Source organism: Rhipicephalus sanguineus, chromosome 3 (assembly GCF_013339695.2).
Source record: "Rhipicephalus sanguineus isolate Rsan-2018 chromosome 3, BIME_Rsan_1.4, whole genome shotgun sequence".
Lineage (NCBI taxonomy): Eukaryota > Metazoa > Arthropoda > Arachnida > Ixodida > Ixodidae > Rhipicephalus > Rhipicephalus sanguineus.
The window spans coordinates 229,178,223-229,200,517 of record NC_051178.1 but is presented as its reverse complement, the minus strand read 5'-3'; the positions used below and the strand labels follow the sequence as shown (position 1 = coordinate 229,200,517).

General features: G+C 45.7%; 1 protein-coding gene across 1 annotated transcript in view; it reads right to left on the bottom strand.

The window, feature by feature from the left end:
* The window catches only part of LOC119386342 (arylsulfatase B-like), a 29,938-nt gene that overhangs the window by 2,020 nt on the left and 5,623 nt on the right, over positions 1 to 22,295 (bottom strand). The window contains exons 4-8 of the mRNA XM_049414316.1: positions 18,804 to 18,911; positions 18,053 to 18,065; positions 13,000 to 13,115; positions 5,679 to 5,802; positions 2,400 to 2,693 (exon numbers count right to left, since the gene is read on the bottom strand). Coding sequence (XP_049270273.1) covers positions 2,400 to 2,693; positions 5,679 to 5,802; positions 13,000 to 13,115; positions 18,053 to 18,065; positions 18,804 to 18,911 — 655 coding nt within the window. The remainder of the gene's footprint in view (positions 1 to 2,399; positions 2,694 to 5,678; positions 5,803 to 12,999; positions 13,116 to 18,052; positions 18,066 to 18,803; positions 18,912 to 22,295) is intronic.

The following is a 22,295-nucleotide window of genomic DNA, read 5'->3' as shown; positions in this document are numbered from 1 at the left end:
TCGAGGAGGGTTAGTAGACGACAAAATGGCGGCACTATGCAGTCGCTCCCTTGTTCGGCTGTGCTAGCCTCAGTGTTAACGCGTTGGCAAGAAAGGAACACTACGACTTTGCATGTTCCCTGCATCAGTGAACAAACCGGGCCCTCCGTGACACGAGAAATCTGATTCGTTCTTGCGAGACGCGAAGTTTTCGTGAAAATACGTGGCAACTCGCGCTTTCAATGCCAGCCCACAGTTTACACATACTATCAGCTTCGCGAGGCTTTCTGTAGCCGCGTAGGTAAGTTAAATGTTATCGTCTGACATATTCAGTTGAAGCCCACCCTGTTTTACTTGCATATATAATTGGTCAGTGTTTCTTTAGTGCATCAGTCCCATAACACTGTACGCGGGAGGGAGGTCGCGCCGCGGGCTCGCGATGTGCTCATGTATAACTGAGCGATCTCAAGTTGGCGATACATTAAAATAGGGCCTCTATCCTTTGTCAGCAAAGCGCTGTTACGAATCGTGCGAGCGACGTTTCAATCATTCGAGGACGCGTCTGCTCGACGCCTTTCGTGGAGCGAACGCTTTCCATCCACGCCGTCCTTCGCCAGTGTGTTGGGTTTCATAGCCACCGCTGCGCCGCTTGTTTTTGTACGTTTGTTGATAGGTGGCAGCACACTGCAAGCGATTTGCTTGTTGACCGGTCTGAGAGCAAAACGTTCTCCGCGCCCAGACGTCTGTCTAATTGTAAACGTGGTGACGCGGTGTGGTCGAAGTCGTTCGGCGGAGGAAATTCTTCAGATTGCTTTCAGCAGTGATGTTGAAAGAAACCATCTTGACGACGAGGATTTTTCACTGGACGTAGAAGACAGTGAAAGCACCGAGAGTGACAGCTACGATGAACCACCAGCTGGTAACTCACGAAGAGCGAGTTGCACTTCACGTCCCCTCGTGCGTTAATGTTCTTTCACGCTCGTAAGTCACTTTGATTGTATTTAATGTATAATATCCTTGAGCGAGATCAAAATAAAAGCATAGTTCCTCTTGTGCATTGCATGTATCACAATTATTGTGGATATTATTAGGGAGCGCCGCGTGCCGCCAACACGCTCGAGCTCGACCAACGAAGCGAAATGGTTAGAGGGATGGAACGTGCAGTCACGGCCACAATCCACGCCTCTCGGCGAACTTCTTCGACGTTGCGAAAAGCATACGTGTTTATTCTTTTCGATGTTCATGTTTCGATCGTGCTGATCGAACCTGCAACATGCGATTGAAGTACGCACGGCTAGAGTTTCAGCATGGCTGTGACACAAGCGCTACTGAATGGCATGTTAAATGCTTGTGTTCCGTTGAAGACGTAACTCCGCGTTTTCTACTGCGCAAGTAATGACGATGGGGTATTATCACAGAACACTTTTATGTTTGCAAGCCATCATCACGCGCAGCAGCGATGGCGCTACTCGCTGGCGGCCTACTACTGCGGCAAATCCGTCAGGCAGGCTCGGTACGTACTACCTCGGAGTGCCGTTCAGCTCATACGTCAATTCTAGTTCATACATGTTTATGTAGCACGCACAGGATTTCGCAAAGCATCGTTATGCACGGTAACGGAGCTGAAATATAACCTTTCACTTCGCAGCAAATAATTAGGTGGCGAGTACTTAGCACTTTCCATGGTTTGGGAAAGTATTTTAGTCTCATATCCATTTCAGCGCAGCTCATGACTTCATCCGGTGAAAGTGGCACGGTCCGTACGTCCGCACGTCCTATCTGTTCCTATGCTAACAAACGGGTTGACCCTCCTCCTGGCGCCATATTGAAAAGCATGGCGCGCCACCTATAGTTCGTGGGCATTGCGAATAGAACACGATAAGAGTCCACTGGGAGAAAAAAAAGCTGTTCTCAGGCCTTATGTGACTTGTGGACCGCATGTTATGAATCCATAGCGTTAGGCCAAAGCGTGGCTTACACATCGGAAATGGTGACCGAAGAATCGAAAGCTTGGCGATTTGATAAATTTTGGAATCTTTTAACAGCATACAATGGACAAAGGCTGCCGAAAAATTCTATAAGGAGGAGGAGGAGGAGGAATAGACGAAAATACATTTTTTCCCTTGATTATACCAATGATATTTCGTCAACCAATGATGATACCAATGATTATACCAATGATTATATTCCGCCAACTATCTATTTCTAAACATAATTAGCATATAAAACAAAATTCCTAAAACAAAGTACCGCCCGTTTCATGGCCGATCCCCCGCGGTGGGTTGCGTCAGGTTATTAAGGAACAACCAACCAACCAACGTGGAGTTTAGCCAACGCTTAGACCAGCTGTCTACTCTGTGCTGGGGAAAAAGGGCGTAAAGGGAATAAAGTATAATAGTAGGAGACACTACGACAAGTACCGGCGGCCCTGTAGAGCGTGGGAAGCCAGTCGACGATGTGCATGAGCTGGTGCGAGACCCGGCGACTGCGGCTGATTAGGGGCGACCAGAGGAAAGCGGATGCCCGCGTGCCTCCTTCCCACAGGGTGTTCTTTGTGCCCCGTAGCGGCCAGTTGAAGCCACGGCTGGCGTGGTTACCCCACGGCAAGCCTCCGTTGTCGCTGCTGAACACTATGATCGAGTTGTCCAGCATACGCTCCTGTTGCAGCGCCTCGAGGACGTCGCCCACAGACTGGTCCAGTGCGTCCATCATACCTGCGTAGATTGTTGTGCGATGTCTGAATGTGTGTTTGTGGAAATGTATCGAGGGAGAGAGAAAGAACCTTTCATGCGTTGTTTCCATCGCAAGCGCCGGTGGTCCCGCAGAGGTAGAGGAAGCCTCAACAAGCACGAGAGGAGAAAAACGGGGAAGCTGAACTGTTAGCATGGTCTTCATGACCTCTAACTGCGTAAATAAAAGCCTTTTAGATGCGAAGCTGCTTTTGCTCAGGGCTGTGTCCGTTGTAGGTGGTGGCGTCCGCGCTCCACTGCGCATGCGCCTACTCTCTCTCCCACTCTCCTCCTTTACGCAGGTGTTCGGTCGCCTTCTCTCCTCTTCTCCCCCGCGCTGCAGCCGCGGTCGGACTGCCCTGTGCGTCCCTGCAGGACTTCCTGTATCCCACCGGCCACGAGGATCGCCGCCGTGCTGCCCTTACAGCCCTAGTCTCCTTCCTGGAGGACACAAACCTGATTGTGCGTCTTTTCTAGCCGCTCGACACGGTGAACTAGCGCTTCACCAGCCTCTTCGCGAGCTACGACCTTTTTTTTATTTTAAATGCGAAGCATTTCTTAGCGAACTTCTGCGACTTTGAGCGTCTCTATCTATCTATCTATCTATCTATCTATCTATCTATCTATCTATCTATCTATCTATCTATCTATCTATCTATCTATCTATCTATCTATCTATCTATCTATCTATCTATCTATCTATCTATCTATCTATCTATCTATCTATCTATCTATCTATCTATCTATCTATCTATCTATCTAGCCGCCTACGACTTTGTGCTCTCCTGGTCGCTTGGTTAATCGAATGTACACCAAAATTGGTATGGCGTAACATGACTGTATGACGAACATAAATGACAAGTCATAACATGAAAATCATGACACGCATGTCATGTACAGCATGATTTACATGCCACGCTCATGGTGCGCTGGCGGCCGTTTCGCTAGCTTGATCTACCCCGAAATTGGTATTGCGTAACGTGACTGCGTGACGAACATAAATAACACACGAGTTAACATGAAAATCATGACACGCATGTCATGTACAGCATGACTTACGTGCCACGCTCATGGGGCGCTGGCGGCCGTTTCGCTAGCTTGATCTACCCCGAAATTGGTATTGCGTGACGTGACTGCGTGACGAACATAAATAACGCACGAGTTAACATGAAAATCATGACACGCATGTCATGTACAGCATGAGTTACGTGCCACGCTCATGGTGCGCTGGCGGCCGTTTCGCTAGCTTGATATACACCAAAGTTGGTATCTTGCGACGTGACTGTGTAACGAACATAAATACCACGAGTTAACATGAAAATCATGACACGCATGTCATGTGCAGCATGACTTACGTGCCACGCTCATGGGGCGCTGGTGGCCGTTTCGCTAGCCTGATCTACCCCAAAATTGGTATTGCGCGACGTGACTGTGTGACGAACATAAATAACACGAGTTAACGTGAAAGTCATGACACTCATGTCATCTACAGCATGACTTACGTGCCACGCTCATGGTGCGCTGGCGGCCGTTTCGCTAGCTTGATCTGCCCCGAAGTTGGTATTGCGCAACGTTACTGTGTGACGAACATAAATATTAGGAGTTAACATGTAAACCATGACACGCATTTTCCTCAATGACATACAAGACGATGCATGCAGCTATTTGCTGGCTGCTTCGCATTACATCGATTCCAACAATGCGTAGGATCTGCCGGCTTTTTAAATTTTTTTCCTTTTTTATTTTTATTTTAATTTTTATTATTTTTTTTACTATTTCCTTTTTTCCCCTTTTCTCTCTTTTTTTCTCTTCCTTTATACTACCCCCACGCTCTCTCCTTCATTCCCATCCCCCGCGAGTGTTTCGGTTAAGGTGTCCTCACTGAGAGACAGTTATCGTGCACTCCTCCCCTCTTTCCTACCTTCTTCCTCGTTCTTTCCTGTTTAATGAAATAAAGAATCACTCACGCCTCTCCTCACACGTGATGCAGCCGCGCCACAGCCAAATACAGCCTGTAACCCACTCTTTCCTCTCCCTCCCCCATTTCATGTGTATATAAGCGCGTCGGCTTCCGTCATTCTCGCTTCGCTCCCGTTCAGATGAGTTGTAACGTCAACGTCCGCGCCACTCGTTCACTCGGCGCTAACGGAAAGCAACGCACAAACACAACGTAATGATAACACAAACACTAAATACAAACCTCACACACTAACGGAAACGCCGGGTGAACGTAACGGAAACTTGGTGTGCGCCCCTGATGCTGCTTCGCATCCCCTCATGGTTCCCTTGAGTGGGAGATGGTATAATTTTTTTTATTACACGGACGGAATCGATGGTTCTACGGCTGCTCTACGCAATATCTCACACAAATGAAGGGTTTCTGTGCGTGTGACATCGAAAAATATCGAGGTGATACTCAAGATGGCAATGATTAATAACCCACTGGAAGAGGTATTGTAACCTTGTATAGTTAGAACGTAAGAAGGAAAATTGTTCGAGGGGCTCGTTTTTTTTTGTTAGACACAACTACCTAGGCACTCGTATTGCTACAACTAGCCACTCGAATTAGACACTCGTAGCCTCGGCTACGAGTTGCGCTGGCTAAAACCTCCAGGCTAACACTCGCAGAAATACCAAAGTGGACGAGGGAGCGCACGGGAGAGCATCGGACGGGTAATTCGAAAGTTGTGGGTTCGGACCCCAGTGACCGAAGGGGTGTTTTTTCGTCCGTTTTAATTAATTTCAGTTTATGTTGTAATTACTGCAACACAGTAAAGAAAAGCAACAAATGATGTCCCGTATGCTTTTCTTGGCTTAATGGTCTGATGGTTTCATTTGGTTGCCCAAATAGTTTATCATTATCCGTTTGATAAACTGGCGTTTTAAGGTTACGGTTCTGACATCTCCCTCATTAATGGCAGTACAAAGTGGGACCCTCTGCAATGCAAGCACTTGGTACGTACATCTTACCTGCAAACATCGTTCGATTCTTTTCTCCGATGTAGGGAAATTTGTCGACGTTCTCACTTGGCGCTTGTAGTTCAACTGGCGCACCTCCATGAGGTGCTTGATAACACAGGTAGAGGAAGAACGGCTGGTGAAGGCAAGAACGACATTTAAAATATCGAAAGTAGCACAGATTAGCATTTGCGCTTGATACTTTTTTTATTTCTAACATTCGGGATGCTGAGAGCCGTGGTCAAAAAGCCTCTAATGGGCTTGACTGGGACCACGATCCCTTACAAATGGGCGGCATAGGCAACATGTTTATTATGATGAAAATGTATAAACTGAGCAAACGATCTTAGTGACAGTTTCTACAAGTCTAATAAAAAATAAAGATTGAAAATAATAAAGTCAAAATATCAAACTGAAAAAAAAATGATCTTAATTCTTTCCTCATACATACGAAATCATTGAGAGTGTGTAACGATGCAAGAAATACAAGATAAGCACCAAAGTAAGGTTGGGCATGTGCCCATGCACTTGCTACACTTGCAACGAAAACACGTACAGCCAAATGTGAAAGAAAAAAAAATGCTTGAGAAACAACGAAAATTCGTAAACAAATTACAGCTATAAGTCGACACGCATAGAGTGTAGGAAATCAAGACATCTACGACGAGAGAAAAGTTGAGCCCTTTTACAATGCGCGGAAAGCGCAGCACAGTCACAGCGAAAGCTCGAAGAGTGGCATTTCTAGAGCCCGTTATAGACCCTCCTGTGGCTACTAATACAACTACACTAGCAACGTACCCCCTACGCCACAAATCATGATTTTTTGAAGTTGGGAAGCGCCCACCAGGATATTACTAGTCATTCTGCGGAGAAGCGAGGTACCATCTGTAAGGCATTATGTCCAGTTTCTTGATGCGACGGCTGATCACGATGAAGAATTATGACTGAGCAACTTGTAATGGGTTGGATGCTTTAAATTACCCACGAGTTATGTAATTCGCATTGTGTGACGCCCGGTCGTTATTTCACTCTCCCACCACGCTTTATAACATACGCTAACGTGAGAAAGAGATAGAGAGAGGGAATTAACTTTATTGAGACCCTGAGGAAATGGATCATGGGAGCCTTATGGGCTTCCTTGGCAACCAATAAAAGTGCACTTGCGAGGAACCCACTACGCTATAAATCATAATTTTTGTGAAGTAGGGAAGCAGCCCCTATGCAATTTTTCGTCAGTCTGCGCAGAACCGTGGTACCTGCTAAACACCTGTAAGGCATTATGTGCACTTTGTTGATGCTGTGGCTGATGACGATGAATAATTATGGCAGAGCCCTTTGTAATGGGTTGGAAGCACTCAACAACCTACTCGTTGCGCAATTCGCATTGTGTGACGCCTGGTTACAGAATTCGCGTTGTGTGACACTTGGTTGTCATTTTACTCTTCTACCACGCTACATTAGATATGTTAATGTGGTTCCTTCCCGACATGCAGCCTGTATAGGGTCTTTTTGCAAAGAGGTTTCAAGCACCGGCATGGCTCTGAGGTATAATACTGGGCTCCCACGCAGAGGACCCAGGTTCGAACCTCGTTCCATCCTGGAAATTTTTCTTATTTCGTTTTTTTTCTTATTTCGAGCGATAGTGGTTACGGACACCGGCTGCAGCGGCGGTGGCGGCGGCGGCGGACAACTACGGCGCCAAACGCTGTAAAACCCCAGGGTTACCCGGCGGTAAAGCAGCACTCCTTTTCGTTGCGTCTAACTTGCGGCTTGTGAAATCGACTTTCGTCTCAATTTTGTACTCGAGTTGCACCTCTACGCTGACATCACTTTCCTAAATGACTTTGGCACTTTCGGCTTCGCTTTCGACTCGGCAAGAATCTTCATCTTAGGTCAAATGAGTAACCATGAAGGAACGTTGCCTCACTCTGCCAACCTCCGCAAACTAACTTTTTTCACCGCTTACTATCTCTAATGAAGTTGGCCTAACGCCTGACCTGACGATCACTGTGCATGCTTTCTTCCCGGTGACATTAAATTCGATACGGGCGCTTTGCTAACCGCACAAGTGCCCGTATTTTCTTCAATACGCTCATGCAACTTGGGTCATTTGTTAAGATGACCACATATTGAAGTACGTCGTACTTGCTGCAATGTACGAGTGCAGTATAGAAGCACGTTGGCGTAGCGCACGTCTTTACGAAGGAGCGTGCGCTGAGCGTGGCTGTAGCCGCCATGGAATACACCAAAGCTTACCGTGGCATAGTCACGTGTTGGGTCAACATTTTTTCGCTTCAGTTATATCGTTTTATTGCGATAGCAATTATATGGACAGTCTAGGCTGGAAAATGTCCGTCCCCGTCGCCGTCATTCACCGTATAGGTATAAGTATGTATATATATAGAAAAGCCATAAAGAAAAATAATTTAGAAATTCTTTCCGACGCGCGGAATCGAACGGGCGACCTCTCGCTTCGCAGCCCGCCGCGTTATGCCTGTTTCACATGCAGCGATTTTGCTCCAAGAGCGGAGCGGCTGCCGTCGCGGAAGCCCAAAAACAGGTTTTTTAGAGCGACCAGTGGACGCTCGCAACGCCAGCGATCGAGATCGCCGGAGTTGGAAAAATTCGCTAGCGGCAGAGCGGCTGCCCAAGGTCAACCAATGATCAACCAATGGGAGAGCAGTGACGTGCGGAGCACGTGACTGCAGGGGTGGAGTTGAGGAACGGGCGCGCGCGCGCCGGGAGGAACTCGGTTTGCTAGCAGACGACATCCGCAGCAACGAGCTGGCAGTGTAGAAGTGCCGTTCTTTTCCTTTTGTTGTCCTCTACGGCGCTTCCGTCAAAGCAGACAAATCGTTTGCACGTGTCATTTTGTTCTTTTGCATTTTTATCGAATCGTGGCACCAACATAGGTCCGGTCAGGGGGACCCTACGGCACTCCGCACTTGTAGCTCGCAGAACAGGCTGCTGTTTTTTCTTGTTTACCACTCTGGCCCAGCACGTTCGAAAAGTTTGCTGTTTTCTTTTTTTTGAATGGTCACGGACCCCGATGACGACAAGTGCCGCCGCCTCTTTACTGAAATGCCCATGGGCAAAAAGAGGGACGAGCTCCTTCACAAACACACAATATCGTCGACTGGGCCGCTTGCATCTGGTTGCCGGCCCAGACGGCGCACCAACGCCTCGCGGCATTCGAGAGCAAAAGCCACCGAAATCTTCGTGAAAGCTTAAAAACACAAAAGCCAATTCTTTCTTTTGCTTTTCCATGGCCAAGTGTATGTGCGTGCAACATGACTTGCGTGGTAAAAAAAGAAAGCTGGAACAGAAATAAACGTGACTACTGAAGTTGTTTAATTGCACTCTGATACACTGCATATTTCATCATTCAAGGTCTAGGCGCGTGAAAATCGATCACCGAAGTAGAAGGCTGGTGAAACTTGCAACCTAAGCGCACCAAAACAAGCGAGCCCGGAGAAAGGAAAGCCGCGGATAACGGGCGCTTTCCACAACCATCACTGCGCTTCGCAGAGGCGCGCGCCGCGCAAAAGCGGTGCATGTGAAACGAAGCCGCGTCTGAGCGTCCTGCTGCCGCTCGATCGCCGCGGGCCCCGCCGCTCGGTCGCTCGCATGTGAAACAGGCTTTTAGACGTTAGGCCACGACAGCACCGTCTTTCAGCCTGCCTACGGCGAGCTATTTATATACACCATGTAATTCAGCATGCTTTCTTAGTGGCCACATAGATGGCGCGACGTGCGCGTCTGTGGCGCGCTTTAAAGATCGTCGCCCCGCTCCTGCGAACGCCGTTGCTCTTCGCTCTACAGGGCGTGGTCGCTTTCGTGCGCTTATCTCGAGGAAAGAAGGGGCGGCCGGTGAGGTGCTTCGCTTCGCTCGCTGCAGCGGGGAGTTGCTCGCAGGATTTCATGAAGAACGGTCGCATCGTCCGCGACGCCCTGGATCGCTCCTCGTGCCTCTCGCTGATCGACGCCCCATGACGGCTGCCTCGACCGCCATGCCGTGCGCCTCTCATCGACGGGGCCTTCGCCGCCTCGTCACCGACGTGCATCGTGCCCCTGGCTGAATCGTGGTCCCGTCCCTGAACTCTTGTGACCGGCTCCCCATCTTTCCTGTCTTCTTCTCTCTTGGTCGTTCTTGCCGACCATCTATCACTGCTTTCTCTTTTCTTTCTACTTTTCTTTTATTCCCACCTTACCCCCACCCCCATAAGGCACTGCGCCGTGTCGCCTATAGGCAGACAGAAATTAGGTGCCTTTTTCCTTTCCTTACGAACCACTACCACCATAGAATAAAGAACCAGTTTAGAGAAGGGAAACTGTAGCCTTCACAACGGTACGAAAGATAAGCAGCGGTAGCGCATGGAACTACCGAAGGCACCCAAGAGATGGCGCTGCGTAAACAGGAAGCGGAAAACAAAATTTATTGTTTTTTTATGTAGGAAAAAGCAAATGGCTGCCTTTTTTATTCCGTACCGGGTGCGTATGCGCATACGCGGGTGCCTCGGCTGGTTTTTTATTCTGTCCTTTTTAAACAGAAGTGGACGAAAGAGGCCGGGACTCGCGTAGGGCTACGGAGGTCTCGTTATCTTTCGCCCGCTTGGTTTGAGCGCGTCGATACGCCCAGCAGCACGCCAAAGCGCCCTTCGGAACGCAGTACCTGTGCGTACGAAGGTTACATGGAACCGAAAGGCATACATTGGCAACTGGCACCAGTAAGAACAATTCACGAGTGAGTAGAAGGAATGATAATCTTTATTGACAGTGAGCAAGCGGTAAAAGTCCCTTGTTCAGGCATCGTGAGCTCGTAAACGACTAGCCTTCGCGGTACTTCAAAGAGACAAAACAAATTAGATGACGTTTGTTGCCCGTTTCCATCGTCAGCTAGCGCTCACAATAACCAACTTGTATTGTAGGACAGGCGTAAAGCATCAGCATTTTTTTTTGCTACAGTTTCAGTACTTGCGTTCAACGAGTACACCTGAAGACCCCCGGGTTTGTTGTTATTACAACATATTGCGGTCAGGCTGAGAATATCAAGCAGGTTCACACAAAGAAATCACATCATAGTGGATGCCTACAGAATGGCAGAAAACATGAGCATTTTAACACGTGATACCGATGAAACAATCCATAAATGGGATATATGCAAGGCCTCAAAGAGGTGCAGCATTACAGAGAAGGGAGAAACGATTTTCTATCCCGGTCATTCTCTTATTGTGACATCGCCACTGGAAAGTAAGCTTCATCAACAGTCTGGCCAAGTCGTGCTCATGCCATCGCATAATTCACTCGTTCATTTGAGCCCACCAGACCTTGCAAGTACAAGTGAAATAGCAGCTTTGTCCACACGTGTTAGCATACAACTCAAAAGCGAGAACAGTGAAGTGTGATATGTTAACGAGGTCACAAAGCAGAAAGAAAAACGCTGAGCTTGAAAGTACGCGTACCTGCCATCGTCGAGGAACCTGTGGAAACTGACGCTGGTATCGCAGCTCCTGCGGCACCATACAGTAGCACACCGACTGCCTACCATAACTGCAATATGATTACATCGGTGAATTAAAAAACTTTCATGCGTATTTTAGACAACATTAACGATAGAATTCGCAAGAAAACGGGGAGCAACAAACCAGCTGCCAACCATCGGACGATAACTGCGCATATTCTGCGCGTTATCTGCGGCACCCGAGACGCAGCGGCGCACTTTTTGCGCTTCGTCACTGGTCACAGCGACGGTCCGCTTGCTCGCCACCGCGCGCCGGCCGTCAGCGGTGAGCGACAAGGCAGATATGTTTTCAATCACTAAACAACGAATTTACTCATTATTCAAACATTACTTTCAGTTACACAAGAAAAAGCACTTTTATGCGGAAATGATACCTGTATTTCTCTTAAATATTGCTTTTATTACGGCGCCTCTGGCGGATTTTTGGGCGTCGCCGAGGGCAGATTTGAACGGAGCCACTATGGTTTGTTTTTTAGCTGTGACGGGGTCGATTTTTTCGCCCCCCTTCGGCGATGGCTGGAACTTGAGACTTTCCGAGGCCTGCTACCACCACCGCTGCAGCGGCCGCGTTTGCGAAAGGAGCGCGCTGTTCAAACAGAAATAAGTAACAACTGTGACAATTAGTTCGCGCTCGTCTTGTGTGTACCTGTTCGTTCGTTTCGTGCGTCCTGCTTTATGTTTGAGTAGTGCGCTTCAAGTGTCGAGCTGTGACGCATTAGTTCGCGCTCGTCCTGTGTGCGTTCTTTTCGCGCGTCCTTTGGGCTCGAGCGACGCGCTGGCAATTTCGAGCTGTTTTCTGTTCTTCGCGTTACATTACAATTTATTGCTATCGCATTCATTGCTTCAACGTTGCAGCGAAACTGTGACTTTTTTTTAAGTCGTTCCTTGCTCCATGTTTAAAATATTGCGTGGGATTGCAGAAAGCGGCAGTCTGTTTTAGTTCAGCCTGCTGTTCCACCCTACTCTTAGCGCAAATAATTGAGATTATGCATACGGAGGTGGAGGCAATAACTAGGAATGCTATTATTACTAGATTGCCATCTTTCCTCACGACGGATCTTTTCATCTTCATTTCCCACATAGGGGTCACATGCACGGTGTCACGGCATTTTATGGTCGCCGGAGTGCTCTGGAGCGCTCAAAAACAACCATTCGAATGTACCATAGGTAACAGTGCGGTACTGAATACGCGAATGTACTGCCGTGAGCAATATGAGCGGGAACACCCGAGCGCGTGACAAACAGCCTCAAATCCCAATTCGACCGATACTCGGATAGTGTTGTGATAAATAAATTGGATAGGGTGACGCTTTTCCGCGAACTGCTGTCATTCCCAGCACGAGTCTGTTTTCACGCACGCGGATCATATGACACAGATAACGGCATGATGCTGTAGCGCCTCTTGTAGTGCTCACGCGCACCAAAGAACATCACCGTTTTTTATTCCTATCTTGCTGTGTCTTGATATACTGCGGACACACACACAAGCGAAGCGTTGGCCATGCGGAGCTATAGACATGTAGTAAACGGTCGCACTCCGCGTGGCCTACGGGCCTTATCATCACGAGCGGCCGGTGACACGCACTCAGCTGCCGTTTCGTGTCAGAATTAGCTAGGCGTGAGAGTTAACAGTTAGCGGGACCGCATCCACTTTGTTTCTGACAGCGGCCGCCGCGAATCGCCCAGCGTCGGGTTTGAGACTATTTGCCACGCACTCCCGTGTGCCCGCTCATATTGCTCACAACAGTACCGTTACTCTGCTGAATTTATTTACAATATCATTTTTTGATCAAGCAAATTAGGGTTCCGCACCTTTTTCGGATCCCGTTCCTGGATCATCTTGATTGCTTGTTTGCCGAACAATGTAGTCGAATACTGGTCCGTCTCGTTCCTGAGTGGCTCGTCGTTGAGCCAGAAGTCGAGGCCGACTTGCGAGCTCTGTCGTAAGCACAGTCATCACATTGTGTTTCGTGCATCGATAGGGCACGAACGAGCATTGCAATCAGTTGTGCTCTAGACAAGCGTACTCTCAGTAAATGCTATCAATGGGAGTGTTGCTTTGTTCACTAATTTCACTGATATTGTATGCATACCAACCTCCCCACAGCTTATTATGTATGCAGACGACACAAACGTATTTTTTACATCAGGACACTTAGAAACGCTAGAAAAAAATGTAAACGAGTATATGACATCACTCTCAAACTGGCTTAAACAAAACAAGCTACAGTTAAATGCCAAGAAGAAGACATATATTATATTCCGCCCATTAAATAAACATATAAAATATGACATAAAGATAAGCTTTGACGGGAACACTATAAAGCAGGAAAAACACCAAAAATTTCTTGGGGTATGGTTCAGTGAAGACTTGACGTGGAATGTTCACATTAATGGTTTAGTTAAACAACTTGCGCGAACGGTAGGATGTCTATACAGAATTGGATCACTTATTCCTCTGTGGCTAAAGAAAAATTTGTACAATGCCCTCTTCTATTCGAGACTTTCTTACGGTGTACTAGTATGGGGGACGACAACAAGAAAAGAAAAATTACAACAGACTTATAATGCTACAAAAGAAAATACTTCGTATTTTTGGAAATTACAATGGTAGAATAGACTGTTCTCGCACTTCAGTGCTCTTTTATAAGCACGAAATGTTAAGGGCAAACCAAATATACTATTATAAGCTACTACAAGAGGTACAGAAAAATAAGTGGTATAAACCAAAAGAAAATCAGCAACGTTATCCTGCTAGAAGAAATTTACAGCGTTTACCCAGAACTAGGACAAATTGTGGAAAGCAAACTATAGAATACCATTCAATGAAAATAGTTAATGAATTGAATAATAGCATACAGTTTGATGGTTGTCTAGAGGCATTTAAAAACAAGTTAAAGAAATTATATTGAAAAATGAAATAACTTATCACCACTAGACAATATTGCTCAAAACTTGTAGTGTCATCGTGGTATGAATTCTTTTTTTTTTGCTTGTGTACGGAAAGTGAGTCACTGATCCTTTTTTTAACAGATAATGTGTCTTTTTCTATTATTATTATTGTTCATGTGGTTACACGATGCGTCGAATTTTTTGTTCTTGTTTTATTTATTTATTTATTTATTTATTTATTTATTTATTTATTTATTTATTTATTTATCTTATCTTATCTGTGTAAGACTTGCGTATCTGCAGTGTCTTAAGCGTGTCATGTGTTGGTTGTGTTGATTGCAGTACTTCTTTGTTAGCGCTCATGTGGTTTTTTATGATGCGTCAAAACTTATTTTTTTTTCCATTGTGCATGTGTTGCGAACCTCAGGTACAGAGGCCCTTGTCAGGCGTATAAAATACCTTTTGCCTCTGTTCCTTTTTCTTGTATTACAAGAAATAAAAGATACTACTACTACTACTACTACTACTACTACTACTACTACTGCTACTACTACTAATCCCGTATAGATGGAAGGTCTTTTGTTATTATTATTATTATTATTATTATTATTATTATTATTATTATTATTATTATTATTAATATTATTATTATTATTATTATTATTATTATTATTATTATTATTATTATTATTATTATTATTATTATTATTAACCTAAAATCTTCAATGAACTACCACAAGAGCTTTTTCGGCTACTTCAAAAAAGCAGTTGAAGAAATTATTCTCTGAGCTGTGAAATTACATTGGGTGTGGTCTACTTCTATGTAATATATGCTCTTGTCCCCTCTTTGTTCTATTTTTATTTACTGCCAGTAAACAAGCACTGCAGTCTATTATCCGTCTGTTCGTTGGCAAAAACAAAAACAAAAAAAGTTATTTTGTGACCTTGCAACCACATCGCTGTAACCGGCTCTGCCGGGCCTAGTAACACAAGTCTTCGGAGACTTCGACAGGCCCGTTTCTTTGTACTTTTTATGGATGTGTAAAATAAATTATTATTATTATTATTATTATTATTATTATTATTATTATTATTATTATTATTATTATTATTATTATTATTATTATTATTATTATTATTATTATTATTTATTAATTAGCTCCCTGACAGCTTTCTTTCTGAAACCAGAAAACGTACATTACGAAATATGCTGAGGTCCCTTTACCGCTGCATTATTTATGCTACTATTTTGTTGATAGTTTTTTTCATACCGTGTACAAACTGTTCAAATGAGCTATAGCTTTGTCTTCATATTGTGCCGTTATAGTAATCATGTTGCTATTGTTGGTTCGATTCTTGTTTGTTACTGCATTTAAATCTAAAATAAGCTACATGTTTGTATTTTTCTTTTTTCCCTTTTGCTATGATAAGTAACAGACTTTTCAGAATACCGTGACGTTTGTCATCTCTCGTTTTTCGATACGCCGGCCCTAGTGCTGCAAGCGCTCTTTTGGCTTTGACAGGCCTGTTATCTACTATGTATTGCTGAAGGTGACAATAAAAATTATTATTATTATTAATATTACTAGTGTTTGCTCTTGTGCAAAAGAAAAAAAAAACAAGTACAGGCTGCAACCACCAGTAAAGGCTGCAACCAACACTCAAAAGTACGTATGGGCAGATTCGTCTGCATTCTCTTCCCAATGTGCACATTTCAATATAGACGCTTCTTTTCGCAAATGACTAATCGCATGTATAAAACATGAACGTCACGTCAAGCGAAAAGTCACTAGTATACTGTCAAGTTACCCTCACGAAATGTGGAATAAGAATAAGTTTGTGTGGATATAAGCTTAGTATTGGTCGGCAGGCTCCACCGTCTTAAAAAAAAAAAAAAAACAAGTAGAGAGTCATATAATACGGGTTTCTGGCCGCTCTACGCACTGTGTTGCCAGAAATTTCCACTTCCTGAAGTGCGCGTCTGCGCTATTCTTTCTCCGCTTTAGGCGTGGTTTATCGATCGTGTGGCACTGCAGGTGGAAGTTGCTTTTCGGTTTGGAAGTCTCTGATGCAGGTGCAAAAAAAAAAAAAGAAATTCCAGAGGTATTCACGTGAATGTCAAGCGAGATACCACGTCACCTTGTATATATGCGCTACAAAATACAATCAGAGTTGTGCGCGTACATGAAAAAAAAACAAAACAAGTTGGGTAGTTTGACAGGCGCACAGAATCCTCAGAAATAAATGGCTCCTTGGCTGCAGCCGACCCAGACTTACCCAGATTGTATGCAACGTAATAAAATGGTGCAGCAAATGCCATTAACGCGGTGCTTCAATCGAACCCAACCGTCTTCAAAATTATGATCGAAGAATTAGTGCAATAAGCGAGTTTGCCCCTCATGCAAACCCCTTCCTCAGGGGCCCTTGAGGTATTATAAATAAATAAATAAATAAATAAATAAATAAATAAATAAATAAATAAATAAATAAATAAATAAGAAATAAATAAATAAATAAATATGGAGGCGACCTTAATACCTGACATGTTTCTGGTTGTGGCCCTCGCACCTTGGCGTTCGTGTGCCCTTATGCATTGATTGGGCTAACATTGTGTTTCGACACACTGCAGAAGCGGATCCCTGAGGCCATGTAGAAAGGAGCGCGTTGTTGAGATATGCTCCGCCAAGTGCCGCAACGATCCCAACCGTTCGCAAGGAAGCCGCGGTGCTATTTTGGACACTGTAGAATTCAGCCATATCGTCAAAATTTGTAATAGCGGCATTTTAAGCCAATCCTAGAGGCCGTAGCAGTCCTCTGGGCCAATCAAAGTTGACCAATGGCGGAATTTGATAACACGGCCGAATTTGACAGCATCCAGAATACCACTTCCGTCTGCACTTTCAATGAGTTCATTCAAATAAGTTTCGTTAATAATCTTCTGAGTTCATTGGTCCTTAATTTAAGTAAAGTTATGCTCCGATATCACACGTATCCAAGTGCAACTCTTAGCTACAACCAGAACTACCGATTTCGTGCCACTATTCTTCTTTACAAGATTTTATCTGAATATTCGGAAAACAGAAGTGCTCGACCGGAAGTGCTTTGAAGAGAAACAAGAAAGCGCGATCGATCCACTGTCGGCGCCTTCACGTTTCAGGTAACGCGTAGCTATAATACGCTCTACCAGTGCTATAATGCTACACAAAGTGCCGCCCTGCCTTGGTGAAATTTCCGGAGAACGGGCGAGATCAAAGGAGCACTGAACTCGCGCTTATCATGCGTTTATTTTTTTATCTAAGGCCTCCTTATTCGGAATGCCTCGTGCGGGACGGAAGCGCCCATAGAATCCGTCCGGGTGTTCTCACGATTCTAATTATTCACAAAAGCCCGTCGTTAAATTCGGTGCTGAGCTTTTCTTAAAGCTTAGTGCTATAGCGCTCGGCACGACTAGTTTCGCAGGCGCGTCAACTTATCCGTTACTGAACTGACCACGAGTGGCTTCGCCGGAAGTCCTTGATTAGAAGCTAGCTGTTTAGCACTGAATCTGCTGGCTGGCTGCGTTATGCTTTTTTCGCTCACTGGCTGCACGGCTGCAAAGCGGCACGCTATGCGTGCCGCCGGGCAAACCTCTCCCCAGTGTTCGTTGAAAACAGCCTCCATCAATACTCATTAGAGTGGAAGATATGGACTCGTTTTACTCGCCTTGTGTCCGTTTTAGGATTTTACGACACTATCTTGTCAGTCGCGGTCTGCGTAACGTAGGGTAAACATAAGAAGCTTCTGGTTAAATTTTTTTCTTTTTCTTTTTGCAAGCCAAAACTACGATACGATCTTGAGGCACGCCGTGTAATGGGAGACTCCGGATTTATTTTCACTACGTTGGCTTCTTCGACACACACGAAAGTCACGTGTACACGTGTGTCGTTGCATTTCGCCCTTATCGATACACGGCCGGCGCGGCCGGGAATCGAACCCGCATCCTCGAACTCAGCAGCGCGACACTTTATCCGCTAAGGCAGTGGTTCTTAAATGGGGGTCCCGCGAAACCCATCCTTGAAAAAAAAAAATAGTTTTTGGAGGCACACTATGTCCCGTGCCAGCGGCTCCTTCTGATTTTTGATATGCCTCACCACATAACATTTTTGCATTGCGGGGGAGCTGACTTTTGTTTCCCAATCTCTATGGCTGTACACCTTTTTGTTGCAGTTTTCTGCGGCACATGCACGCGAGCATGCTTTTTCCAGGCTTGCATATTTGAAGAGCACAAATAGCTAGAAACAAGTTAAATGTGGCTGCAGACCGTACAACTTATTGACAAGCTGTTGAAATCGAATTGGCGTGGTACTTTAATTGGACCATTCTTTTCCAGGGAGAAACAAAAGGCACCCATTTCACGCTGTATGTTGTGTTAATTTATGACCCCCCCATTTTCTCTCACAAAAAGGGGTCCCTCATCCCTTCTAACAGTCCACAAGGGGTCCCCGAAACTTTCATGCCTGAGAACCACTGCACTAAGGTATACCACAGCGGGTCGCGGTGTAGCATGCTCGATGCAGCGGAGCGCTGAGAGCTGATAACGCGCAACTCCGGTTTATGACATTGACTTATACAACTTTTGTCTCTCTTTCATGTCCTTATTGTTTGACGTACATGTCTAATAACAGGTAATAAAGCAAAAAAAGAAGACTTATAGACAAATAAAGAATGTACCAAACCTGTGGGACGGGAAGGGTGTGGTTGTAATAGTCTTCCTCGCCGTTGTAGTAGCCGTAAAATGAGTCGAATCCGCGGGCAGTGGGCACGTACTGTTCCGTGTAGTAGCCAAGGTGCCACTGGAGAATAAGAGCACCACTCAGTTTTGCATCTTTCCGAAATACTGAGAGAAAATGTCGTCACCCTTTCACCGGAGAGTTGCTGCTCAAGAGTACAGTGGCGATTGGCCCTCCAGCTGAGCATGTGTGATTAACTAAATACGTGCAATGGCCATTTTATTTGAGAAACCTTTCCTGTACAGCTGTCGTGTCGTTCGTTATAGAGTCTGTCCAGGCATAGAGTTTCCTAAAATTAACGACAGGGAACTCTGGCGCTGCGATTGTTCAGCCAATGGGAATGATGGGTAGTACACGGATTTGCCTAGTCTTCGTACTTGCGGGCTTTGAACGCACTTGTGGCTTTGTTTATTGCTGTGTTTTAGTTTTCTTTTGGATAAAAGAACGGATCGTTGTAAACTTCGTGACCAGATTTGAATTGGTTAGCCTAAAAAAAGTTGAAGTGGTGAAGTGGAACTGCTGACTTTTGCTGAACTTCGCTTTGCGACAAAGCGGATGCAGGCGACGCGGAGCCAAACAGAGCCGAAAGAACGAATTTTAGACAAATCCGTGTACTACCCATCATTCCCATGCTGGCTGAAGCGCCATGCGTTGAAGCTCCCATAGACACTAGCGCCAGAGTTCCCTCTAGTGTATCTATATGAAACTCCATGTGTCCAGGGGCTTAGCCAGAAAGTTTTTCGGGAGGAGAGGGGGGAGGGGTTCAACCACCTTTTATGTATATTCACGCGTGTGTTTGTATGTGTGCTTGTGTATACACACGTGCGAATTACAAAATTTCGGGGGAGACTTGGTCCTTTCTCCTCCTTCCCCCCTCCCCCTTGTCCCCTTGTCTACGCCAGTGAGTTTGTCGTTTGCGGGAGGAAAGCGAAGCGCTTGAAAAAAAAATGTATGGGAAGGGCAAGCGACCGCTGCCAGTAGCCTACTATATATATAAAAAAGAATTGATTGAAATAAACCATGCAGGGGCGTGAAGAAGGTTTTGTGTACGATGCACACTCGAAACTGAAAAGCAAATCTGGGTCAGTTGGTAGGAGTTTCGAGAAGCTATCTGTGTTTCACCAAAAAACAAAAAGGAGGGAGTGCAAATAAAAGTTTGAGAGAATAGAGTACAGATACAGCTTGCAACAATAAAGGGTTGATCGCGGTAGACTAACAGGAGCTGTCATAGTCACGTAATTCGAATGATCCGCGGAATACACAGAGCCGGACGGTGGCCGTATGAAGAATCAAAGTCGAAACAAAACTGTACTTTCCGAAAGCGTGTGTACGTTTCAAACGCTTGAGTCGTTAACGACAGGCATAGGGAATTAGAGAGAGAGAGATAAACATTTAATGAAGCTGGAGATGTTTGCCTGGCTGTTCGCCTGACATGCTACTCCAGGTGCTGGGTGACGATTATGGTATATACAGTGATAACCACATAACACATACAGTCACACACGTTTACAAAGTTTCGTTCATTCTCGTGGCCCGCAAGAAAGTCAATAGCGCAACTTCTACATGTCCCGCTCGTACTCCTTGTACAGGGACGAAATTAATTAATTTACAGACGGCCGCTTTACGGACACGGATATTACCATTTTGCGCGTTCCTTGTAAAAGTAGAGATGTAATTTACATTCGAGCCCGTGCGGGTATTGTAAATTGGCCTAGAAGATCGCGAATGTTCCTTACGTAGGCGCATTAATTTGAACGAGTTAAACACAGCATCGACAGAGACGCATGAGAAACGAGCTTGTCCTAGAAACGGATTAGTCTCCAGAGCGTGCTCTGTATTATGATCATAGGGTCTCGCATCAAGGACCCCTAAAACACCCGCCTCCCTCTCTCTAAAAAAAAATAGGCAGCGAGAAACACTATCTCTGTATCTCTTTCTCTCGCTCACTGTATCTTTCTCTTTCTCTCCATCTTTTTCTTTCTGCCTTTCGTTCGCTCTGTTTCTCTTTCTTTCTATGGTATGTATTTACTCCCTCCTCTCCTTCTTTTCCACCTCCTCACCCTCACATCTGTCCTCCTTTCCCTCACTTCCTTTTCCCACCCCCTTGCTATACTGTACTTAGTAAGACTATGCTGTGCTCTGCTCTGTTTTTAATTCTCTTTCTTTCTCTCTCTCTTTGTGCTCATCATCTCGCCCATCAGAGTTATTGCGCATCCCGCGCCAGAGAAACCGGCGCTTGTGTTTTGGGAGCGAAGCAGAAGATGAAGAAGAGGACGAAGAGAGCGCGTACCGGTTCATGATGACGTTTTACAGCGAAAGCTGTTATGAGATCATTTCACCGGCCGTTTTTGGCGCCGTAGTTGTTCCGCCGCCGCCGCCGCCGCCGCCGCCGCTGCCGCCGCCGCCGCCGCCGCCGCCGCCGCCGCCGCCGCCGGTGTCCGTAACCAGTATCGCTCGAAATAGAAAAAAAAACTAAATAAGAAAAAAATTCAGGATGGAACGAGGTTCGAGCCTGGGTCCTCTGCGTGGGAGCCCAGTATTCAACCTCTGAGCCATGCCGGTGCTTGAAACTGCTTTGCTAAAAGGTCCTATACAGGCTTCATGTCGGGAAGGAACCACATTAGCGTATGCAATATAGCGTGGTAGATGAGTAAATAAGCACCAAGCGTAGCACAACGCGAATTCTGTAACCAGGCGTCACACAATGCGAATTGCGCAACGAGTAGGTTGTTGAATGCTTCCAGCCCATTACAAAGGGCTCTGCAATATTTCTTCATCGTCATCAGGCACAACATCAACAAGTGCGCATAATGTCTTACATGCGGTTTAGCAGGTACCAACGCTCTCCGTAGAATGGCGAAAAATGGCACAGTGCCTGCTGCCCTACTTCTCAAAAATTACAATGATTTATAGCGTAGTGGGTTCCTCGCAAGCGCACTTGTATTGTTTTGCCAAGGAAGCACATAAGCGCATGATCCACTTCCTCGGGGTCTCAGAAAATTACAATGATTTATAGCGTTGTGGGTTCCTCGCAAGTGCACTTGTATTGGTTGCCAAGGAAGCCCATAAGCGCATGATTCATTTCCTCGAGGTCTCAGTAAAGTTCTTCGCCCCCCCCCCGTCTCTCTCCCACGTCAACGTATGTTATACAGCATGACGGGAGAGGGAAATAGCACCGGGCGTCACCCAATGCAAATTATATAACTGGTTGGCCGTTTAGAGATTCCAACCCAGGGCTGAGGCATAATTCTTCATCGTCATCAGTCGTCGCGGTCAACAAAGTGCACATAATGCCTTACAGACGTGTAGTTGGTGCCTCGCTTCTCCGCAGAATGACGAATAATGGCTTATTAGGTGCTTCCCAATTTCACAAAAATTGTGATTTATGGCGTAGTGGGTACCTTTCTAGTGTACTTGTATTGTAGCCACAAGAGAGCTTAAAACGGG